Here is a 26,182-nt window from a genome sequence, read left to right as displayed (position 1 = left end):
CTTTCCAGCAGGGAGATATTATGTGCCTGCTCCATATAACACAAACCAGGATGCTTGATGTATTATGAAGATTTTGCTGAGCAGTCATTTAAGGCAATGGGGGCCAATCCTTTTGGCATGTGTGCTCTGCACCGTCCCCAAGTGCCACTGCCATCCTTTTCCCTTGCCTGAACCGCCGCTTGACCTTCAGCTCTTTGCCCTCTGCTTCCTGACCAAGCTTCTTCTCTGCTTTCTGCTCCCTGCCCAGTGCTTCCTGCCTGATCTGTAGGGGCGTGCGAAATGGGCCATATTCGATTTGGATTCAGCCCGAATAAGGGATAGTGATTCAATTAGCTGATTCGGATCACTGTCCCTGATTCAATTTGGCCAAATCTGAATCTGAAGATTCAATGCTGATTCGGAGAAGCAGCGATTCAGCCATAGACACAGCTTTAAATGCTTTTTTCTATAGACCTCAAGGTACCAGGCATGGCTTGTGAACACTGCGACGCTGGGACAAAAGGAGTGTCTCAGAGGAGTGCAGGGGGGCTTCCCGCGTGCTTGGCAGTGAACCTGGAAGTGGACCGGAAGTGGACCGGAAGCGGACCGGAAGCACCAGTCACCGAGCCGGGGTGGTGCAGGGGCCCCCCAGTGTGCTCCCCGGTAGACCCAAAATGCTTCTAGTTCACTTCTGGGTCTGTTGCCAAGTGCACTGGGCAGCCCCCTGTGCTCCTGTGGGATGCTCCACCACCCCAGCACCACAGCACTGATGAGCCGCTGCTACCGTGAGGTATGTAGAAAAAACATTTAAAGCTGTGTCTATGTTTGAATCGCTGAATTTTTCTGAATCGATTCAGAGAGATTAAAGGGTCTTCTGATTTGATTTGGATTTGGAGATTCGGCCACCGAATCAGATTGAATCTCCACCAAATTGAATCAGGGACTAAAGCTTTGCAAAGCATTACTGATCTGAATGTTTTGCTTTCTGCTATCTGTCCCCTCCCTAGTCTGCCATGTGCCACACACACAAGCTGCCTGGGACACTTATGGCACCCTTGCCCAGTGATGCAGGAAGGTGGAGGGCGGAGGGAGCCAAGCAGGGCATCTGCCCTGGGTACCAAAGCAAAGGGGCACTAACAGGTGCTGCCCAGCTGGGGTGGGGAACAGGACAAAGCCGTGAGTGGCTCACTTAGGGGAGGTGCAGGGACGGGGGACGGGTGGCTCCTGCCATTGTATGCACTACCGGGCAAGCATGGTGGGGGAGGGCGGCATGTTCCTCCCAGATCTGTGTGAGGGGCAAGGGTGGGCTGCTGCTGCAGGCTTTGCCCTGAGTGTCAAACTCTGTTGCTACAGCACTGCCCTTGCCGCAGGTGGTCATCCCTGGCTTAGAGGCAGATATGAATGTTATCTATGCACAAATAATCCCCAGTAAAAACATTTAGCACAAACCCACCCAAATAGATCAAGATTTTTTTTTGTTCCTTTTGGAATGCCGGGGATTGGGATGGATGTGCAGCAGCAAGGCCAAGAGCTGTCTCTGATTAACTGTTATGTGTAGCCACAAGAAGGCTGACAGCATATAAAAACACATCAGTTACGAGAGATCCCACGGATACCATAATATTTAAAACAATAATATAGCTGGATCATGGATTAGGAAACTAAGAATATCTTCTAAAAGCCTTTATGTTGCACTGTTCTTAAATATCAAGGATCTAAGGGGTAGAGGGAGGAGAAAAGTAATTGCCTTTGTATATTCTTGACTTTTTTAACATCTCACCTTTCTCCGATTAGCTGGTGATAAGCTTCTGTAGAGCTTCCTGCCCTGCTTGCCAGCGTTCCAAATGGTGAAAGACGCCCAGTGCTTCAGGACTCTGTCTTCCAGAAATCTGACTCGATGATTCCAGATGGTTTCCCTGGGGAATCAGAAAAGAAGTGCGTTTGATCTCGAAATACATTAACAGCATAAGAAATCTCACTTTCCAAACAGATACATTTCTGATGCAAAAACCACACTGAAACATCAGACTAGCAACAATTCCAGTGGAAATGAATGCTGTAACTGGAAAAAAGATGGTCTCCTGTTTAAACATTAGACTTCCTGTCTTTGTTGCTGTGATCTTTCATTTATACTCAGATGTGGACAATGCAGAGGGGAAATCTTAAGTTGCTGGAGAAGCACCATCAATGTTGCCTGTGGAAGATCCTTCATACCCAGTGGGAAGGCAGACGCACCATTAGTGTCCTCTTGCAAGAAGAGACCATGAGCACTGAGGTGATGATCATCCGACATCAACTTTGCTGTGCCAGCCAAGTCATCTGGATGTCCGACTCCAGATTCCCAAAGCAAGTTTTATTCTCCCAGCTCAGAGCTCAGTCAAGGTGTATACTCAAGAGGAGGGCAGAGAAAGCACTTCAAGGATGTCCTCACGCTTAATGTGAAAGAAATGCAAAATTGACATCAACTCATGGGAGACTGTTACTTAGGACCACCCCAAATGGAGGAAGAGTCTGCTGCAAGGATCTCAGTACTTTGAAACCTTACAAAGACAGTGGGAGACAGAAAAACAGGAGCAGGAAAAACAGCTTGCCATGGACTGAATTAAGAGCCCAGAGCTACCCACCCCACATGGAAACTTGTGTCCAAGTTCCAACAGTCTGTCAATCTTGCTTAGGCTTCCTCAGCCATCTTCAAATCCACAGTTAAGACTTCATAGACGACAATCATCCTCGACTGTGAGGGACTGCCAGTGATAATATTGAGCTCAGTTCTATTTCAATGTACTCTGCAAGATGTTGAGCAAGTTAAAGACATATGATGGACTTCTCCTAAAACATATATATTGATGGGGCACAGTAGAGATACAATATTGTCAAATCTTGTACAAGGATAAAAATTTAAAAAATGCCCAAGTGATTTATAATTCTAAGACCCATGCTCAAAAGTGACCTACACATTGAAGAGCTTAAGTCCCAAAAAGGTTTAGGCTCCTCAATCATTCAAGCACATATAAAAAAAAATTACCACTATGCATTTTTAAGCAATTTAGGAACCCAAGTGCCCTTGATGAAGCTTAGTTTTCTCAGTCTATCTTCCAGCTGTACTACTGCCTTTTCCTTTATTAAGTATCATGGTATATCCATCTCTTCCACAACTAGCACACTGCCTGCTGCAGGCTACACATAAAGTTACGTTTGACTTAGGCTCCTAAGTCACCTTTGGAAATGGGACTTAAATGCCTTTGTAAATGTAATCCTAAATGGTTTGTAACATTCTCAAGTAGATCTAAGTAATTCAGTGTACTAACTTTCCATTGTATGGTTACACTTGAGGGTGAGGCTTGCAGAGGATAAATTGCTAGAGAGCACAAGGAAGTCAGAAGCTGGTGATTCATTTTACAAGAGCCAGTGTTTGAATATATTGAGGGTGTGTGTGTGTGTGTGTGTGTGCGCGCGCGCGCGCATGCGCATGCATGCATGTGCATGTGTGCACATATGGATAAACAACCACATCTCTCTACATGGCATATCTGATTAGTTTAGATTACCATGATCACTAACTTCTGCAATCATGGCCTTTTTTGGTGCTGAGTATGAAATAGGCAGTCTCTACTTAAAAGATACTGCAAGCTAGTCAAAGAAATGTCTTCCCTTCCTCCTAAGAAACTAATTCAGAGAGCAGTGTGTCAGAGCAAGGATGCTAAAATGACTTGGGTCCAAAAGTCCCTGAAACAGGTCCAAACACATCCAGCAGTTGAACCTGCTACCACTAAATGTTATAGTTTTAGGAAGATAAGGTTCTTTGGGTGAATCTGATATCTTAGACCAACTTAAATATTTGAAAAAAATTTTCTTAGCAAGCCTTCAGGTTTAAAAACCCTTCATCAGGCTGAGGAAGCATCTGCAGTTGGTAAACTCTAAAACATTCTAGTTGAAATCATGTCATAATGGATGTCAAATGTTCCAGGTTATGTTTCGGTTTTTCAGCTATCTGTAATTTCTTTCCATGATACTAACATATGAAACCACTTTTAGCTTTGGCTATATACTATTATTTGTCTAAAGCCTAAGAATCTCAACCCTGCTTTGCAAGATGTTGTGTCTGTCAGCAGTGCTAAAATACAGCAGAACTAATTGCATTGTATAAATATACCATCATTGTAAGTATGAAGTTCCTACAAGTTAACACCCTGGACACATTTTAGGGCTTCTAATGGATTTATATCTTAAGGATTTAGATATTTTCACCTTAATAAGTGCAACAGTATCACACAGCCTAGAATGAAGGGAGCAGGGAGCTTTCAGCCACTGTAGTCTGTTCTTTATTTGAAAAGTTGTGCTTAGGCTTGTCATTCACAGAAGCTAAAATGTTATTCTTTTAAAACAAGTAAGTGAGGCCACAGGAAGGATTTCTGTCCATGTGTGTGCATGTGAGACAGAGAGAGGGAGTTTATATCACAGGATTCAGGAGCAATTCTACAACAACAATCCACTACAGATCCCAAACCTAAGCAAGCCTGCAGTAATCAACAGTTGATCAAGTTCAAAAGTCCTGAATAACCCTATAACAACGCAGGCTTGAGCAGCCCAAAACTCATGACTGCCCCACGTATGTGATTCTGAATATGCAGGTGCATGTTCAGACCAAACAGTGCAAAGGCAATTGATGAGTTTACTTAATTTTCAAGCTTATATGTTCCCTTTCTTAGTAAGAATTGTGCACCCCCACGTTCCCAGATGAAGTAGGTGATGTACTCTTTTTCTGAGGGAAACAGCAGACAAAGAACAGTGGAAGAAGTCACTGGAAAAATAATCCTTTAAATAGAGTGTAACCTTAACAAAATGTCTAAAAAGTATGCTTTAAAATAAAGCAAGCTGACAGATGTCTGTGTGTCCAAGTGGATTTTTATGTCTGAAATAAATTCCACAATGTAACTTATACAAATCTAACACTGTAAACAGAAGTAAGAGTGATACCAAATGTTGAGTCCACACAACTGTGGGATCACAACCATGAAACATCTGTAAATGCTGCAGATTGGTTGGGATTATCAATTTCAGAAAGTTCAAAGTGTATTCTCACAGAGAGGAGATGCATTCAAGGCAGGCATTTGGTCTTGAGTCCTTCATCTCAACTGCTCGGTGTTTTCAACAATCTTCTCATCCTCCCCATTTCTGCTCATTTCCTATTGTCTTCAATCACTTATTTTTTTTAAATATCTGTTTCCACTGTATAATGTAATATTGAATAATGTATCATTATAATGGCTTAAAGAAATTTGATTTTAGCTGAAAGTGTTGGTTTATGTTCAGGATACTTTTAGTACTCAAAATAGGATTCCACTTCACATCAAAATAACTAGCTTACTAAGCACAAAAACAAATAATTCCCATGAAGATATGAGGTAAGTGCAAGAGAGTGTTGAAAACTGGCTTATGAAATGCAAACTTGTTTCATACTTGTAACATTTTTTTTTTAAATCTTGGTCTCTACCCAGGGCTGGACACAGGCATGGGCAAACCAGGCAACTTCTCAGGGCCTGGACAAAAAGGATGCCCGAAAATGGTAATTAAAAAATTACTATTCTCATTATTTCTGGTGAAGGGGGGCCCAATACTAAAAGTTTGCCAGGGCCACCACAACTTTAGGTACGGTGCTGTCTCTACCTGTAGAATGACCTCATCCAAAGACCACAACAGAAAAACTATCATTGACTACAGTGGGCTCTGAATTAGGCATTCAGCTAAAATTCCCCAGAATATCAATGACAGCAACATTCATACACATCTCTACATTCATACAAAACAGCCTATGCCTGTCTGGCCTCAAACATCCGGTCACGTGCTGCTCAGGCCTGGATGTTCGGTGTTGTTTTTCCGTCTGTCCCCACTGTTATGCCGTGTGGGTGTCTCCTTCCGGTGTAATCTTTCCCCAATCTCGCCTGCCACGACTTTGGATCTTGCTTCAGTGGTTGGTGTCCAACTACCGGGGTTCTCTCAATTATGGGACAGCTGTCTGGTGATCTTCTGTGAGGCTCCACCTCCCCTATACCTCGCCCTTACACCCAGCCTTTACGGGTCACAATTATCCTCCTGGCCAGGTTCCCGGCCATTGAACCCCTGACTCCCTTCACGTGGCAGGTGTGGCTTGCCCTGCCTACAGCGTGGGCTGCCTGCAGTCACTTATCTGGTCTATGAGACTGCTGCTTCCCCCAAAAGCTAGCAACTCCTCCAGAGACTTAATAATACTCAGGCCTACTCTGACCTACAACCCCTCCTAAAGTGGGAAACACAAAATCTAAACAAAGAAAAACTACAGATGCAATCTGAGGGACCCCTCAGTCCCCTCTCCCAGGCCCCTTCCTTGGCCTAGCCGCTAACAATGCGCGCAGACCCTGAGGTGTATTTCAGGCTCAGTAGGTTGTTGGTATCTCCTGTCGGCTCCGCCACTGTTCAGCTCTCATCGTCCTGCCTGGGGCTTCTTAGGGCCACTGGCGATCCTCCAATGGGCGTCTGTCCACCCGCCCCTCTCCGTAACCACGCCACGCCACCGAGGGCCATTTTTCACAGCCTTTTCCGCTGCTCTTGCCTCCCGTCTCCCACCTGGTGTGCCTTTTTGGCTTCCCCGGTGCCCTCAACGGTCCCACCTGGTTTGATGCCATAGATTACGCTGGTCTCTGTAGCCCCTTGGCTGTCGTGATTGACGTTGGCATCTATCTGTGTCCCTTTACTCTCCTCTCCAGCTTCCCAGTCCAGAGGAGCTGCCCTTGGGTCTATTCTCTCCCCACTGCAGCCAGCAGTCTTTGGCTTGCTGCGTGCACTGCCGCGTTCTTCCCTGCTGGGGGAATCAGCTTTTGGCTCCCGTTGTCCTTGCAGAGCCTCTGGAATGACCTCTCCTGCTGGTGCTCCTGCCAGCGTCAATTCTCCCTCTTCCTTGCTGGTGGCCCCTTTTATTCCTGCCAGCCAGCTTCTGTGGCTGATGTCAGCCGCCGGCCGTAACTTTATAAAGATGCGGCTGACGAGCTGCGTGGGTCCCGCCTCTAGCTCCGCTGCGGATCCTGCTGCAGGTAAATAGTTTTTATTCTCTTTTCTTTTCTTTTCAGTTCTTTCTGCAGGTTCCTGATCCTGGGGCTCCCCCCTGGCTCTTTGGAGTCTTCCCCTCTTTTTGTCCCCTTGACACAGCCATTTCAAGCATTTTACAGGACATAGGAAGGCAGTTTGGTTACAACAGCTGAGCCTTTAGCTCAGATCTGATCAACCTGACAACAGAATGATTTCCTCCCAGAACTGAAGGGAAGCCGCAGACATTGCAATCCCATAGTTCAATCAATCCCCCTAACCCCGTTGTGCAGTTTGATGCATGACATTTGGAAATTCCTCAACAGTACTCAGTACTTTGCCCTGTGTATTAGCTAATGAATCCACCAACATTTTACATATCTAATGGCCTCCTCTGCTAGCATAGGAACACACTTAGTGGTAAAATTTGGCAAACTCTTTTAAGGTTCAAACCCCTGCTGATAATGAAAAAACTCCTACTGAACTGGGAATCTTGCCTGAGTGAAGACTGCGTTTAGGACCATTATGGCGAGACTGACAGTAATGGCTAGAACCAGGAAAGGGATGGACAAGCCCACCACACAGAGCAATGCATTTTGTTAAGGTAGGGTAGAGATGCACCTTATATGGGTAAGGAACAGGAAGAGCTATTTCAGAGCTGGACCCATCATCACCAGAGACTGCTGACTCTACTCAGTTATCTGATGCTTTTATAATGTGGACAAATGGGGACAGGAATGAGACCAACCCATTGTTTTGTATTTGGGAGGAGGGTAAGTGATTTTTCCCCCTGCATTTTTCACCTCAATCAGCATTTGTGTTAAGATCTCCAGAAACAAAAGGCTGGTCACCTACCACTGTGCAATGGACTCTCTGACCTACATCTTTTAGGTTAGAAGATCCAGTCTCCTTAGCTGTAACTGCTACAGAACGCTCACTTTTTCCATCACCACAGAAAGAAAGCCCTGAGACAGGCCTGTATATTAGGCTTTAGGAAGACAGGATGCCATAGAGTTTGGCTTTAATCTCTTAGATTCTTAAAATTTTAAACTGATTTAAAAAAGGTAAAGCAAATCATTGACTGGCATATACTGCAGCATTAAGCTCATGAATTGAAAACAGATTGAAAAGCTGCTTTTTCATATCACAGCCAGCCAGACTGACTGACTGAAAACACCAGTAGAGGTAGACACCTTTACCAAATCATGCAGATCTGATGAGTAAAGTCTGTCTTCAGCTTGTCATCTGGGTAATGCTTCCACCTGTCAGAGATTTGAATGAATGTTCATATAGTTTTACACACAAGGCAAATTAAACATAGGGAAAATGTGTTTTGTTCTCCATAGATGTGGAAGTCCTTTAAACAGATGCACTGGGAAACATTTGTGCTGAAATACAGAACTGGTTGTTAAAAAAAAAAGAAGACAATATTAGCATCACGTTTACTATGTATTTAGGGGAAAGTCCACATACTCTGGTCTAAGACAGTTGTTTTAATATACCCCATAGTCAAATTATACGTGCAAGAATGTCAGTTCTTCCTCTGGAATTGAAGTTAAGATTCAGCAATATGACAAATAGCAATTTGCTTGCCATATCTGTTAGCTACCTCCAGTTTTCCTCTCACATTTCTGATGGAGCCTTGGAAAAAGACTACTTTTCCTAACCATTTAACTTTATTATGTCTCGTCCTTGAAACTTTTGTTTCCTGGCCATTTCATTTTGGCATGAAATTTACATGCCAAGAAGCTGAAAAAGGTTTACAATTCTCATTTTATAACATTGTTGCTTATTCCTTATGCAACTCTTTTGTATACGGTACACCAAGTTAGACTCTCTTTCCAGTCTTTAAATGTTGAGAACAAGTCTAAATGAAAGGATGTAGTAATCTAACTTACTCATGTCTGTCTTTTGCTCATCATCTTCAAATTTGTACTCCTTGTAGTAGGATATCAGATTGTGTGATACTAATGATGAAACAGGTCAGCAACTGGAAAAACAGCACTTTGCATATAAACTGCAGGGTAAGAAGTTGATGTTTAAGCAATGGAGTAAGTAAGGCAAAAGCTTACAGTGACCTTAACATATGTCTTAATCTGTTCTTAGACCCTTTTTAGAAACTTTTGTAAATTTGCTTAGTGGGGAATTTTGAATCATTAGTCTCCATCCTTTATTAACCTTAATTATGTTTTGAGAAACTCCAAACAGGAAGCAATAGAAGTAGCACCAAGGCATGAGGTTTTCTCTAGGGGATTATCAGTGGCTGCAAAAAAACTCAGTTAACATCAGTGTCCATGATTTTGAGACCAGTCAAGTCCTTATACGGCTAGTTAGATTTTCATCACTCACAGCAGTGTGATAGTTTGAAGAGGCTTCCCACACACAAATAAATATATCCAATACGTGTTCCCCAGAAAATCTCAGCAATGTCTTGAAGGCCATAGGGTATACTATCTCCGGCCACTTAAGCCAACAAAAATAATTTTGGATTTGATGCAAAGTATCTTTTAATGTAATCAGAAGTCACATTCCTGAGCAATGCTCTAGTTGCTGCTGGCATCTTTTGGCAGTTGCCTTTTCCCCATTCTTTATAGTATGATACATTCCCAAAAGAAAAGTAACTGGAGAGAAATATGAAGGTCAAGCATTTTTCTAGAATTATTTTACTAGAAATTCTGAAACTTCTCCTAGCTTTTCAAAAAGAGAGGCCAGTGTATTACAGGGTAAGCAAAGAGGTTTTTAAAAACGTGATTCTACTCTACTAAAACTAATTCTATCACAATAGTAAGCCAATGGTGGCAAAAGAGCAGGCTAGGGACTGTTTAGAACAGCTGTGTGTGTACAAGTCTATGGGGCCAGATGTGATGCACCTAAGGGTGCTGAGGGAGTTGGCCAATGTGATTGCAGAGCCACTGGCCATTATCAAAGTAAACTTGTGACTGAGAGAGGTCCTGGACGATTGCAAAAGAGCAAATATAGTGCCCATATTTAGGAAAGGGAAGAAGGAACATCCTGAGAACTACAGAGCAGTCCACCTCACCTCAGTCCCTGGAAAAATCATGGAGCAGGCCTCAACAAATCCATTTTAAGCACTTAAAGAAGGTGATTTAGGAACAGTCAGGATGGATTCACTGAGGGCAAGCCATGCCTGAGCAACTTGATAGCCTTCTATGATGGGATGACTGGCTTGGTTGATGCTGGGAGAGCAATGGACATGATTTACTTTGACTTTAGCACAGCTTTTGATATGGTCTCCCACAACATTCTTGCAGGCAAGCTAAGGAAGTACAGGTTCGATGAATGGACTGTATGGTGGATAGAAAACTGTCTGGATCATTGGGCTCTGAGGGTAGTAATCAATGGCTCAATGTCTAGTTGGCAGCCAGTATCAAGTAGAGTGCCTCAGGGGTTGGTCCTGGGACCAGTTTTGTTCAATATATTCATCAACGATCTGGAAGATGGGATGGAGTGTACCCGCAGTAAGTTTACAGATGACACCAAGGTGGGGGGAGTAGTAGATATGCTGGAGGGTAGGGCTTGGATTCAGAGGCACCTAAACAAATTGAAGGATTGGGCCAAAAAAAAAATGTCCTGAACTTCAGTAAGTACAAGTGCAAACAAAGTCCTGCACTTGGGATGGAACAATCCCATGTACCGGTACAGGCTGGGGGCTGAATGATAATGCAGCAACTCTGCAGAAAAGGGCCTGGGGGTTACAGTGGACAATAATCTGAATATTAGGGCTGTGCAAAGCTTCAGGTGGTGATTTGATTTGAAGGATATTTGGCTGATTCGGTGGCTGAATCTCTGAATCTGAATCAAATCAGGGGACCAATTTAAAGGTCCGAATCGATTCAAAGCTCTCTGAATCTCCCCCACTCCCCCAGGCCCCTAACCCTCCCAGCTTGGTACTTTAAAGAAAGGCCCCAGTGCTCACCGGGTGCTGCTGGGTGGCGGGGGGGGGGCGATCCCCACTGCCCCCACTGCATGGGGGGCTCTGCCATGAGCCCCCTGCCCCCCCATGTGCCCCACCCAAGAAAAGCCCTGGGACTCACCACTTCTGGTGCAGCCTCAGGGCTTTTGGGGCTCATGCAGAGCCCCCCACATGGCGTGGGGCAGTGGGGGGCAGGAGCAGTGAGTCCCGGGGTTGTTTTTTTTCTCTTAAAGGGCTGGAGCTGGCCTGGGTGGGGCACCCGTGGGGGGGCTGAGGGAGCAAGGGGAGGTCGGGGGGCTCATGCAGAGCCCCGCCATGCAGTGTGAGGCAGTGGGGGGCAGCAGGGATCGCCCCCCCACCTGGCAGCACCCACTGAGTCAGGGTTTTTTTCCCCACAAGTGCTGGGAACTGGGGCAGGCAGGCAGCCATTGCTGGGCTGGGAGAGCAGGTGTGGGATGGGCCTGGCCTGGCTGATTTGGAGATTCGGCTACTGCACCCCAGCAGAATCACCGTCCCCTGAATCAGCCAAATCCGAAGCGAATACTAGCAGCGTTGCACAGGCTTACCAAATATGAGCCAACAATGTACCCTTGTTGTGAAGAAAGCACAGTGGGCTACTGTAGTAGAAGTGTTGCCGGCCGATTGAGGGAAGTAGTTATTCCCCTCTATTCAGCACTGGTGAGGTCACATCTGTGGCACTGCTTCCAGTTTTGGGGCCCCCACTACAGAAAGGATGTGGGCAAATTGGAGAGAGTCCAGCAGAGGGCAATGAAAATGGTTGGGGGGCTGGGAGACATGACTTATGAGGAGAGACTGAGGGAACTGGGTTTATTTAGTCTGCAGAAGAAAAGACTGGGAGCGGGGAGGAGGTGTTATTAATAGCCTTCAACAAGCTGAAGGGTGGTTACAAAGAGGTTGGAGCTGGACTGTGGTGGCAGATGACTGAACAAAAAGCAATGGTCTTAAGTTGCAGTAAGGGAAGTTTTGATTGGATATAGGAAAAACTCTCGCACTAGGAAGGTGGTAAAGCACTGGAACAGGTTACCCAGAGAAGTTGTGGAATCTCCATCTTTGGAGGGTTTTAAGACCCGGGTAGACAAAGCCTTGGCTGTGATGAGGTAGTTGGGGATGGTTCTGCTTTGAGCAGGTGGTTGTACTAGATCTTCTGGCGTCCCTCCCAAAACTGATTTTATATGATTCTATGCAGCTTGTTTTAATTTTGAACATCAAACGCACAAGCAGTTTATTGAAACACTTTTATAAAGGTGAGGTAGTAAAAAAACCACAACGTGCTGATGCTTAAGGATGCACAGGTGTACGTGCACAAGTGTTTCATAAAAGAACAAAATACTCCACTGAAGAACATTAAGATCGCAAAGTCAAGCATGTAAAAGTTAGGAATTACCAGAACAAAGTTGCCTGTGTAACATTAATGTGCACCCCCTTGTGTATGCATTAAATTGCAGCCTTCAATCAGACAGTTTTTCCCCATAGGACCTCTGTGTCATTCAACAGGCAACATGAGGCTGCCTTAGGCCTGAACCTGTGTTGTGTACTGAAGGACCCATTTCCATTTGTAGCAGGAATGAGGCAGAGGATTGTAAGAAGAAAAACGACTCTCTCTTATGGTTAAAGCAGCTGAATGCTGCCCTGGAGAACTGAATTGTACCTTTGTGTCTACCAGAGAGTTCCCTCCAATTCTAGGTATATCATGTAAACCAAATTTTTCACAGGCGGTCACTAACTGGATGCCCCTCATTTTTGTGATGTCAGGCATCAGACCCTGAGAACTGATTTGCAGAAGTGCTAAGAGTTCAACTGCAACTGAAGTCAGCAAGAGCTACATTCTGAACACACACAGTGCTGCCACATGCTAAAGCAGTGGTTGGCAGGGTATGGCCCACAGGCTGGATCCATCCTACAGACACTGTATTCAGCCTGCTAAGTACATTGAGTTTATATATCCCACTGTTAGTAAAGCAGCAAGCAGTACAGTGGGCAGCAGGTACTCAGGATCAGGCATGTAATGCCCAAAAGTCAGGTGTGTCAGGGGGAAGGGGGAAGAAGAGGGGCAGCTGAGCATTAGAGACTTCAGTGGAGTGTGAGGCATGAAAAGAAAAGCTTGATAAAAGACTCGGCAGGACAACCTGTTCCAACCTGATGTCTGAGTGAAAAGTTTTTCTAAGTCCCACCTAAGCGTCAGGTTAACTGCTGGCCCACCTTAAAACCAAGCTGTGTTATTTCAGCATGGTGCAAGTGAAAGGTTGCTGACCTCTGTGCTGAAGTATCTTGAAAAAAATCCCGTCTTAGGTGTCTCAAATTGAGCAGCAAAAACAAGTCCTTCATACCTTAATCTCTCTGGGTACAGTTTAGCATCTGTAAAAAAGGGTAAAATACATGCTAAATTTCCCGGGGTCTTGTGAATATCTTTAGAACAAATCAATAAATTGTCCCAGTGGTCTTTGATCAATTAAACACTGGCAAGTCACTGGGGCCAGCTGGCATTTCCCTGAGGGTGCTGAAGAAACTTAGATGTGAAATTGCAGAACTGTTAAGCAATGGTACATAACCTATCATTGCAAACAGTCTCTGTGCCAGAAGACTGGCAGGTTACCAATGTTACACCCATCTTCAAAAAGGGCTCCAGAGGTGATTCTGGGAAATAGACCAGTGAATCTCGCTTCCATTCCTGGCAAATTGGTAGACTCTATAACACAGAATAAAATGAGCAATCATATGGATAAATATGATATGCTGTGCAAGAGTCAGCTTGGCATTTATAAAAGGAAATCCTGCCTCACCAATCTGTTGGGAGTTCTTTGCAGGCATTGAAAAATATGTGGCCAAGAGAGATCCAGTTGATACAATATACATAGGTGAAGGGAAAAAAATTATTTTGAGGGGGCTGAGCATGCATGTGTTTCAACCCCCTTCCCAGCAGGTAAGTCTGTGGGAGAAGGTGTGCGGGGAGGGGGGGGGGGAAGGGGCATGGGTGGGGGCAGATCAAGGCCCCCACAGTGAGGGAGGCAGCAGGGCAGGGGCAGGGGCTGAGGTGAATAGGGTCCCGGCCAGGCTGGGTGGTGGGATGAATGGAGCCAGGGCAGCTTGTTCAGAGGTGTGGGAGGGGGGCTCCTGCTGCTGTGTGCACCCCGGGAAAGCCCAGGGGGTATGTGCCCCCCCCAGTTTGGTGCAGCCCAGCAGCAGGATGCGTATGGCATTATGCTGCTCCCGGGGCAGCTGCAGCTGGGCACAAAGTGCAGCATGCAGCTACCTCTGCCCCATGCATAGATCCAGGGGGCATTTGCCCCCCTGGGCCTCTGCTGAGGTGCACACAGTGGCGGGAGCCCCTCCCCCCCCGCATCCCTGGACAAGCCACCCACACTCTGATCGTCCCACCACCCAGCCTGGCTTGGTCCCATTCACCCCAGCCCCTGCCTGTGTCCCATTCTCTCCCTCACCGTGGGGGGGGTCTCAATCTGTCCCTACCCCCAGCCCCTTCCCTTTCACAGAATAGATTGATACTTGTCTGCCATACTGCTGATCCACCCACTGAGCTGCAATCCTGGCTGTGTGCACGCCCCTCCCCACCCCTATTGCAGCTGCCCTGAGCCCACAGCTGGGCTACCTTGTGACCCTACTTGCTGCCCTGCATTTTGGGGGGCTGAGCCCCATTAGCCCCAGCCTTCTGCTGCCTATGTTAATATACTCAGATTTTCAAAAATCTTTTAACAAGATCCCTCACCAAAGGCTCCTCTAATCTTGCAGGTTTCTCTGTGCACCTGTCCATGATTGACTGGCGGGGGGGGAAGGGGGGCGGTGGCGGCACACTACTCGCTGCTCACTCCTGATTGGTGGGGAGGCAAAAACCACAGTTTTAAATATGGCACCATTCTTGCCTCTCACCACTGACTGGCTGAGGGGCCCTAGCAGCCACACTGTGTTTCTGACCAGCTGGGATGCACAAACAGCACTATATTTAAAACCAAGATTTTCTGCCTCCCCACGAATCAGAAGTGAGGAGTGGCGTGCTTGATGGCTCCCTTTATTTTACAGCCTCCCCTGTGCACCCCCCACCCACTATTTGCTGCTCACTCCTCATCAGTGGGGAGGCAAAAGCTGTGGTTTTAAATATAGTGTTGTTTTTGCCTCCCAGCCGCTCAGCAACAGACAGCATGGCTGCCAGGGCCATCAGCAGTGAGAGGCAAAAATGGTGCCACATTTAAAACTGTTTTTTTTTTTTGCCTTCCTGCTGATCAGGAGTAAGCAGCGAGCAGTGGGGCCCCTCTGCCAATCAGTGGTGGAGTCGCAGGATTAAAGGAGCCACCGCGCACCCCATTCCTGCCATGAATTTGGTCGGCCCCTAGGAAGGCCTTTTGTGTACAGAAAGCTGGTTAAAAGATAGGAAACAAAGGGCGCGTCTACACATTGCCCTATAGTGATGTTGTTACTATGTCATGCTTTAGTACTTTTTGGGAGTACCATAACACAGAGCAGTAACTGCTCCTGCTGAACCATACATGCAATGCAGGGTTATTTTTAGCAGCTACTTTGCCATAGCAGCGTGTTATAAAGGGGGAGTGCACTGCTACAGTGAAGTATCTGCTGGTCATATGTAGACACCCATGGATGTTACATCACCATAATGCGTTGCTGTGGCAATGTAGAATCACACATAGACGTGCTCAAAAGGTAGGGATAAATGGTCATTGTTCACATGGAGGAGGGTCAACAGTGTGTTGCCCAAGGATCCAGTTTTGCTCAACATTCTCATCAATGACCTGGAAAAGGGAGTATGTAATGAAATCACAAAATTTTAAGGGTGTGGATGTGTGTGTAGGTGGGCGTGGGGTTTGTAGGGAGGTCTGTGAGTGTGTGTGGGTGTGGGGTTTGTGGGTCAGTATGGGCCGCCTCACTACATGTTCACTACATAGCACAGAGCCTTTGCTGCCAGCAGCAGCAGCAGCAGGAGGCAGGCCTTTGGGGCACTCCTGGCCTATGGCAGGCAGAGCCCCCCAATGACATGCAGTTCTGGCTGAATCCTGGGAGCTGCACATGGTGGTTTGGAGCCCAGCTGACTCGGGCTGCTGATGTGTGCCTTTGAACCAGACCAGTCTGGCTCTGTGCCAGCATGTGGGGCTCCCAGCATGGCAGGTGGGATCTGCACATCATTTTGGACAGACCAACTCCATACCTCCACATGGGGCTTCCAGCACTCCAGTGGGAAGACACGCAGAGGCATGGAGTCCACCTGGCCTGATGGTGCATGGACTGGGAACCATGGGAAATCATGTGCCATTGGCCCATGCAAGCTCTGTGCCACTACGTGCAGCTCTCCACTGGAATGCTGGAAGCCCCATGTGGAGGCATGGAGTTGGACTAGCCTGACCTGATGGCACACAGTTCCTGCCAGCAGTGCCATAATCCCTATGTGCTGGCATGAAGCCAGCTTGGTTTGGGTTGAAGGTGCATGCCAGTGTGATGGGCCAGGCAGGCTCCATGCCTCTACATGCAGTTCCTGGGATTCAGCTGGTGGGCTCTGCCTGCAGCAGGCCAGGAATGCCCCAAGGGCCCAGCACCCACTGCTAGTGCTGCAGCAAGCAGTGAGGGCTGTGCACTAAGGCGGAGAGGCCCACACCCACCCACATACACCCACAAACCCCACACTCATCCTGTACTCCTGCAGGCAGGAGGTCCCCTCTCCACTCATCATCTGTCCAGTCATGCATTATTGCACCCAGATGGTGTGTTGGGAGCTCCATTGAGTTGGATGCACAGAGCCCACATGGTCAAATAGCATGTGGCCTCTGAAAGCCCACCTCCTGTTGGCTTTGAAGGGGCAGCCATGGTAACTGCTTTTTGGATGGGGCTCTGCAGGCCACACAGAATGGCCTGGCAAGCCAGCTATGGCCTGCAGGCCGTATTTTGCCCACCTCTGGTGTACTTTTACTGAATGGAGGAAAAAGGAGAAGAAAGAAGGACAGAAGGCAAATTTTGATGATGTGAAGGAAAGTGGTAGGTTAGAGAGGGAGTACAGGGAGATTATGGAAAGACTGAGGCTTAAGGGACCAATAGGATCAGGGGATCCAGAAAGTAGTGCTCTTTACTGTGCAGAGTTCCCTTGTTTTGGGGAATCCCTGTACCTATTCAGTGGTATCTTCCTGGATGGAGGAGCCCCACCAAGTAACACACTGCACCAGCAATAATTAATTAAAGTAATATAAAGAAGTATATGAATGGCATCAATATTAAATTTAGGAGATCCCAAGTGCATTAGATTTCAAATTAATGGGGTTATTATATGGCCATGAGAAATGTCTTCAGTAAATGGTCAATACCATTTTTTTTTCTACTGAGTATTTTGAGCTGTGTACATGAAATGAATACATATAAAACTTCTGATCTCTTTTGCTGACATCATAGTTTATGAAAGATCATTATTCAGGCATCTTTGAAGATGCATGATCAATAACCATCTTTTCTGCATAGATGCCATACTCCACAGCAAAAAAGACAAATAGGGAAATGTCAGATTTCCCTATTTCTACAAAACGGGGCTACATGCACTGTGAAGCATAACCTTGGAATTTTTTTTTTTTTAAACATCCTGAGGTTGTCATATGGATGAACATCAAGCAGGTATGAGTTGGCGGAAGAGAAATGTGAGACTAACGTTTAATTAAACTGATGAATGCAGAGCTGGTTTTCATGAAAGCCTACACTGAACAGACAATGCATCTCATCCACTTGAGCAAGATGTAGCTTAAGGAGTGTCAAAAGCTAGATAATTTCAGTTATCCCCTTCAGGTTTCCGGTTCACCTAGCTTGCCTCCTATATTGGGATGTTCCCAGAACAAGTAGTTGGGATTCCTGCCTTAGGGAATAAGGGAATGCCATTTTCCCAGACTTCAAGAGCCAGTGCAGGTGCAACAGAAGGGAACTGTAGCAACTTGTAAAGAGCAATTAAAGAAATACCTGAAACAAATGAAACTAGGAGAAGTTGTTTTAGTTGTATAAACCACCTCCCACAAAAGATTCTCTCACAGTTATTTTCAGGCTTTTCATTACATGTTCATAGCCACCAGTAAAAACTGGAAGGTATCATTATGCTCAGTTACTGCCAGATCATGGCTGCCTGTTCTACACCCATGACGGAAAGGATTAAGCTAGATAGATAGATACTTCTTTCCCAGTGGCATTGAGTTGCATTTCCGAGCTTGTGCTCAATTTATATTTCCAAGCTTGTGCTCAATTTATAAGAGATGGGTCTCAACCAAAAGTCTGGATCAAAATACCCCTGGAACCTTGTAGAAGTTCAGGTTTGAATTCAAGCTAGTGAACTTGAGGCAAATTTGTGAATTGTACTTTATTCCTGTTTTCTTTATATTCTTGTCACTTCACAGAAAAATGTTAGTTTTTTCAGTTTGGAGAATTACTCCTCTTTCTTTCATAATCTTCCCAAGACATCTCTTGCCCTGGCCTTTCCGTAGGCATTAGATGCTTGTGCAGAGAAGAAGAGAAGCCAAAATTTTGCAGGAGTGAAGTGGGGTCATTCATGTAGAGGGTACATATAAGTATAAAATATGTTCGTTTTCCCCTAAGCAGCTCTTACCATGCCAGCCACACAAATAATTCAACAATAAAGCTCTGTGTTAGAATGTACAGTGACCCACTGGATGAATGCAGGAGTCAGGGCACATCTGCTCGATACAGCATCTTCCTATTTTGAAATGACAGGCCACATAATAATAAAAGCCATATGATTAAACGCTTCTCTGTGCAGTGTTAATTTCTCTTCCATATTGTTTGACCTCCAATGGATGAGGTCATGCAAGTGAATCAACAGAGCAAAAAAACAACATGTACTGCAAGTGCTTTGAAGAGACAACAACCATGAGCCTTTTGCTAGTTTGGCCTGACATCTGTAAGGAAGCAAAAATAGTACTGCTGGATGTGTGGCTCCTGTAGCACCATCAGTCTAAGGACATCTGTACATCCATTGGTCTGAACATGCATCAAGGATCCAATAAAACTGATCTTCGGAAGACAAGAGTTATTCAGGCGTGAGTTTGATTTCTGTGACTTTTTACACAGGAGAGATTCAGAGGGGCTTACATTAGAGGTGAATCTCAGCTGACTTAATCTTGGACTCAGGGTCCAAGATCCCTCATCGCAACTCTTTTGGGGGAAATTTAGAACTTGATCTGAACCTTCCAGATCAAGCCCATTCTCTGTTGAATATTACAGACATACTGGTGGATGAACTGGTTGTTTCTTTGTTGTGCCGCTGAACTTCACATGAACTTCATTTAATTGCTGGACTCCAATGTTCCATCAAGTTACTACATTTGTACTGTTAATAGGTTCTATTACGGTCCAAGTTCATCTTCAGGTCACGGGTCATTGACTGAGGCAGAGTTTGTATTGTGGCCTCTTTTTCATGAAAGGCTTATTAAGCAAAGACACAGACCATCAAATGTTAATGTCATTTGCTTTTAAAGACCCTAATGAGGTCATTAGTTCCAATGGTAATTAAATTGCCAAATGCAGAAATGGAAGTGAAAATTAAAACATAATTGACCTCATCTTTCTTTCAGCTCTACAAAAATACATTCTGCTTTTCTTTTTATTTATTTTACAGTGAATATAGTGACGTGGGAAATGAGGTAACCAAACCTGTGATCATCACTGAAATGAGGCCCCTTGCTCTGGAAAACCACTCAAGAAACTAACCATGCATGGTACATACTGAATACTCTCTTCTTTTTCTTGGAAAGCACAGCAAATCTATGGCACCTGAAACCGGATTACTTTAGTACAGGGATATTAAACACATTGAGTCCCACAGGTCGAATGAGGGACGTGGGGCCACTCTGTGCGCCAGACTGGCTCTGTGTTCCAGATCCGGTATGCAGGACCAATCTGCCATGGGCATTGCATAGAGTCTGCACCCTGGACTGGCCCCACACCCTTCATATACTGCATGCCCCAAAATGGTATCGCATGCCACATGCAGTGCACACCAAACTGGCTGCAAGTGCCACATACAGTGTATGGGGTTGAGAAAGGTATCTGCCACATGCAGCCCATGGGACCAGTCTGAGACCTACAGGCAGTACCCATCATGGGCTGGATGACAGGGCTCCACAGGCTGTATCTTTGAAACCCCTACTTCGGTAGGTCATGTAAATTATATCCACTTATTGCTTTTCAAGGGTGCAGAATTAGCACTATAAAGCTAAGCCCATTCTTCATATGCAAAATACCAGGAACAAACACTCCATTTGCTTTGGGCTTTAATGCATGTTTCTGCATTACAAAACCCAACCCTGCTTCTTCAGAAACTCTGAAAAAAATGAATACTCAAAGGAAATAATATTTATTTAAAGTCCAAGTTACATTTTTGGAAGATATGCTTCAAGTTTTGGGGATATTTTTTTCACAAAAAGATAACATTGCTTTTGCCACCAAATGGAAAAATGTTACCTCACAGGAATATATAAATACATATAATTTTTTTCCAGAACAGAATTTTGTCATTTTTGTTGGAAAAAAAAAAGTTTTCATTTGTTTTGACCAAAAAATGGAAAATTTGTAAGTGAAAAAAGATACAACTAGCCATCCCCCCAATATAGTATTTGCATGGAAAACTGCAATAAAAGGCCAATTGTAGCTGTTTGATTTCTTTTATCTTTTACTAAACTGATTTTATTACAAAATTAAGTTGTTTTATGGATAATTAATTTTCTTCCCCTTAGCAAGATAAAAGCTATGTTTTTTATGTTTCTTATAAAGCTACCTCCCATATTGCATTAGATTAGTCAATCTTGGTTTTGTGTCATAACATATACACAGCTCAAACATGTAAGCTGCAACGTAAGCTAAAACTGTCTGTATCTCCGAGATCCAGCACATAAGATTTTACAGACTTTTAGTTATTAAATTCTACCGAAAAACTGAAGAACTACTTTGAGAAAACTATGTTGCTCATTCACAGAATTTACATTTGTCATGTTTTTCAGTTGTCAGTGTAATGAGAACAAGACTTCTAACACAAAGTTATACTCTGCTTCACTTGGATCCCAACGTCACATGCCCAAAATACTTAATAACATACTCTGATGCCTCTAGCATACAGGACGCTGGGAGTAAACTTTTTCTCTACTTCACAGATACTTCCACCCTCCAGTCATTTATTCTACAATCATGGGAAAAGACCAGAAAACCATTAATGACTACCTTTATACATCATCAGATAAAAAGAACTGCCTGCCATTAGCCAATCAGTTGGGGGGGGGGTTTGCTAACAAGTTGTGAGTTGCAAAATTACATTTATGTTGTTTTTTTCCCTGGAGGGTATAAAAGGCTCTCATACATTTGGATAAGCCCACTCAAATGTTAATTGATTGCTAACTTTGTTGAAAGATTAGGTGACACACCTTAATACAAACAAACCATATTTTTCATCTTATCAAGTTGTATTTCTTAATTTTGAAGTGTGAGTTTAAAGGGAAACATATTTTTTATTATTTATATATCACCTCTCATAACTATTTTTTGGTTTTGGAAAGACAGAAGTATTTTTGTTTCATAGCTTACTGACTCAATTCATGCTCACCTAGAGAATTCATAGGCGTTATTTCTGTGACAAATTTTATATTGTTAGTTAATTAATTACTTTGATCATTATAAAAGGATGGAGAGATGTACAATACTGTTTGAGGAAATCACCTGGCTCAAAAAAGGGCTTTTAAAAGAAATGTAACAGAACTACTAAACGAGCTGGTGGAGAGTGTGAAGAAATTGTTAAGATCCTTATTAATAAGATCCTATAAGGTCAGAGATCCAATGAACTGCTAATCTTCACTTTTTTCACAAGAACGTGACTTGAGTTCGTCAGTATCAAGCAATGGCTAAAATCATGTACAACTTAGGAACAAAAGAGGGTAACGGTCCCAGAAACAAAGTTATTACTCAACCTCATGTTAAAAAACTCACACAAATCAACAAGAAGAATAATGAAAAAAGAGCCAACGGGAAGAATAGCAAGCCAGACTGCTGAAAATCAGACAAGAAAGATGCCAATTTGGATACCCAAACTGCACATCTGAAACAGTTTAGAGCATTTCCACATTCTAAGTGAATGCTGTAATCCAGGATGCCTGTGCCACACAACCTTGCACATCTGAATAAGCAACAGCTTGCAGTAAATTCAGAACAAGGTCATTTCCAAGAATAAGATGTTTTCCCACAGAAACGAGCAGCCATCTTCCAAGAGTTTTAGCATCCCAGAGTGCATGGCTGAATTTAGTAAGCAACTGCCAAAATGGTCACAACACACAACAGGAAAAACCACCCTTTAAAGAATGATTTCTTTCTTATAGTTATCTGACCTAGATTTGCCTAGAAAAGGCATGTAATGTTTTTATCTGCTTTAGTATTTCATAGTTTATTATTTATATTAAAATCTATAATAGCATGAGACACGAGCATACCATCCAGTTAATATACACATGCAAAAATATGGTTTTGGTTTTACTAATTATTCCTGAATAGCCTACGCAGCTAAGACTGACTGAGTGGGTGCATCTACACATGCAATTAGCATATAGCAATAAACTCCAGGGCAGTTCGCACCAGAGTTGGCTGCTCCTGAGTGCAGCATCTTCACATGTACCCTGGACGGTAGCATTTAAAGCCAGGGTGGAGCAGCCCTGAGCCAGCAGGGGATCTGGGGGGTCAACCCTGAGCTCCAGGTGGTGGTAGAAGGGCTGGCTAGGGCACAAGGGTCCTACAGTACAGAGCTAGGAATCAGGGAGCCTCCACACTGTCGCACTTTCATGCCTCAGACAGATCCACTCAGTCTACACATGCATTTAAGCATATATAATTGCGCTGCTATAGGAGAGTACTTATCCCAGACAGTACTATCCTATGGTCAAGTTAATTAATTTACTGCGCCCTAATTTAAGTGCATGTGTAGACTGTGATGCTTAACTGTAGAATTATTTAGTCAACTCCACAGTAAAGCACGTATGTAGATGTACCAGGTGGAAACCTCATTCTGTCTCATGTATTAACAATAAAATAGTTTACTGAAGGTCCTCACTGCAGTGACAGTGAAGGAAGAGGTGTCACTAAGGAAATCATTTAGTTAGATAACCATTTATTAGCAAAGAAAGAAAAGGGAAAGAAGTAACCTAGTTTATTCCTGTAACCCATGCCGACCCTGCAGAACTAACAAGTGGGAGAGAGAGCTTTTAAAGGGCAAAATGAGCATATCAAGGGAAGAGCACTTCTACAAAATTTATTTTCACAGAGGAAGTCCACTGTAAAAACAGAATACAATAACCCGGGTTCTCAAAGGTCAGTAAAGGGTGTCCCATTCCTATAACGGTTCACATTTATGCATGGTACCTATTGTCAGAGGATCTCAGTAGCTATCATGTGTACTTTTGTATCATGTGTACTTTTGTAAAGTACTTTACAAAGACAAAACAATTAGGATTTCTACTGTTTAGTTACAATTCTCCCCATTTTTCATATGGTTAAACTGAGACAAAGAGATTAAGTAATTTGGGCAAGGATACACAGTGAATAAGTGACAAGATTCAGACTAAAGATATCCAAGTTACCTGTTTTGCAGGTTATATCTATGCAGCTCAGTTACTGTGCCCAACTAAGACAGGCCATGGCTGCTTATGCACTTACAGTCCAGTAGGTAGCAAGCACAGTATCTCAGCATGGCTCTTCCGGGTGCGGTAAATGAGTGGAAGAGATACCCACAGCCTCAACATTACCACTCCACTGCTCTCCTCAAAGTAGGGTTATGGTAAAAAAAGAAAAAAAGTGAGAGCATCTTGTTTCTTCCAATATGTTACCAGCAGGTTGTGTTATGCTCTCCACATTTTTATAACACTGAGGCATGACTATAGCTATTCACTTTCACTCTGTTCACTCATGCGTGCTAAGGTAAACAAGTGTTATTTCATTCTTTTGGTAAAAATTCACATTCTTGACCACTGACAGTTGAGAAAGATTAAACACCTCCCCTCATGGCATCCTGACACCAAACAGCTTTGATTGTATTATAAAAACATGTCTTACTCTAGGACAGAATGAGTTGCAGCCTGGGGATGGTAGCGATACAGGAGGAGGCACTGGTCCACTCGAAAGACTCCGCCGCCTTTTTGGACATGTTTATAAAAGAACAGTAAGTCTTCTGGGATGCCCTGAAAGAGAGGCATTCGTTCAAACCACAAGAGTTTTTTACACAGGTACAATTTCTTCTTTGGCTCACACTCAAATATTCTCATTGGTCCCACAAGGGACAGGTGAATCAGGATCAGTAAAATGAGAGGCAAGCTTTTACTTGTGTCTCAAAATGATCTGAAGTTTGGAGGTGTTAGGAGACAAATGAAATCAGTGCTTCCTACCCTTTAATTTTCATTAATTGGTTTCTGGTTTCAGCTGGATGAGAAACAACAGAGCTGAAGCACTGTGACCAAAGGCTGTTCTCCAGGAATTCCTGAAGCACCAGAATCTAGGAAACCTCAGGTCTGTTATGAATGCTCACAAGACTACTAACCTGATTTGCAGAGCAATGAGTTCGGGATAAGCTGTCTAGACTTATTTCAGGGAATGAATCAGAAGCTTCAACATGGCTAGAGAGAACACTGCAGAACTTATTAAAAAATGTCTGCAGCTAAGATAGGGTATCAAAGAGCCATTACTATGGTCCACTAGTATTCTATTACAAGTCAGCCATACAAAAAGTGATAAATCCACTTTAAAAAACAAGGCGATATAACATATGTCATTACAGGGGGTGGAAAAGCAGCATCTGTTTATACTTAGCCACTTGAAAAATTAAAGTAAAATATGGTCAACACACATAATTGCCAAGCAATCATATCTCTTAAATATTGTGTGTTTCTCTCCTCCCACCCGTTGTTTGTGAGAAGTATTACAAATCTATCATGCAAAGAAAAAATGGTTTAAACAGCCAGGAGTAATCACACGGTATTTGACCGAGGCATCAAGTAAAATATGCAGCAGCAACATAACAGAAATGCAAACCACAAAATATCGGGGGCAGGGGATGGGAACGTTTATATTAACTATCACAGCAGGCAAAGTCATGGACATGGAAACAACCATAAACCTTATTTATTGTATGCATTTAATTTCTATGGGAAAAATAATAAAGGTACTACCTAAAATATTACACCTAGTACCACAGCTCCCATGCTCGAGTTAAGAAAAAATCAATACATAATTTTTAATGAACTTGGACCCAACCCCTCATGTAGGTTTTCACTGCCAGTAGCATGTGTGGAAGGAAAGGTATCTAAGGGAAGAGAAAAATGGGAAATATAGTGCCTTGAAGTAAGAGGAAGAATTAGGATGCAGTAAATATAAGGAGGATTCTTTATGTAGGCAGCTGGATTTACTCTGTGATTCTTTCCAGCTCTCTAGCTCCCAAATGTACTAATGCAGCTTAGTGTTTGTTCTTCATTTCACCACACTTAAGTCTAGCTATGACCAGGCCGGGAGTAAGCAGCTATGGAAGAGAACACAGCACAATACAGAACAGGTCCAAAACATGCAATCCAAACCCATCTGGGTTTGGAGGGAACTTAGAAAGAGACATTGTTCCAGACTCTGCAACTCGAGACACTCCCAAAATGACTGAGCTGGGAGATTGAGCCTGCTTCTATCCTAAACTCCAGCTTAACACCTGGAAGATCTCCCCTGTGAGAGTTTCTCTCACACAGACGAATACCTGTGTGCTTTTGCTTGATGGCTTGAATTGAGCAGCAGTTTCCTTATGCCTTCCCCAGACCAGGGGAACCTGGTTTGGTGAAGGTGGAGGGGTGCATTTCCTTGCAGCTGGACTACTTCCAATCACAGAGGCCTTGACTTGCCATTGCCTCTTGAGCCTTCCCAAGACCAGGGGCACTGTGGAATGGAGACGGTGCCAGGCACTGCTTTACTGCTCCCCTCCTCTCCCCTCCCACAGACTGAGAAGGGAGGGGATGAGCAGCCAACTACTGCTTCCTGCCTCTTCCCCTGACTGGGGACTCATGAACGGTGGGGGGGAATCCATGTGCCCCCTGGGATCTGTGTGCCCCCTGGATCAGATGTGCTGAAAATCTGATGTGACGAAAATCTGATGTGCCGTTAAAGTCCCTTTGCAAGCAGTTAATGGCA

General features: G+C 44.2%; 1 protein-coding gene across 5 annotated transcripts in view; it reads right to left on the bottom strand.

Moving 5' to 3' along the window:
* QTGAL (queuosine-tRNA galactosyltransferase) overlaps positions 1 to 26,182 on the bottom strand; it is a 316,692-nt gene that overhangs the window by 36,749 nt on the left and 253,761 nt on the right. For all 5 annotated transcript variants that reach the window (XM_090061106.1, XM_090061107.1, XM_090061104.1 and 2 more), the window contains 2 exons: positions 24,077 to 24,201; positions 1,760 to 1,895 (listed from right to left, as the gene is read on the bottom strand). In XM_090061106.1, the coding sequence (XP_089917232.1) occupies positions 1,760 to 1,895; positions 24,077 to 24,201 (261 nt within the window). The remainder of the gene's footprint in view (positions 1 to 1,759; positions 1,896 to 24,076; positions 24,202 to 26,182) is intronic.

Source organism: Crocodylus siamensis, chromosome 8 (genome assembly GCF_052110815.1).
Source record: "Crocodylus siamensis isolate JL-2025a chromosome 8, ASM5211081v1, whole genome shotgun sequence".
Classification (NCBI taxonomy): Eukaryota; Metazoa; Chordata; order Crocodylia; family Crocodylidae; genus Crocodylus; species Crocodylus siamensis.
The sequence above is the reverse complement of the archived record's forward strand: the minus strand, read 5'-3'. Positions and strand labels throughout refer to the sequence as shown.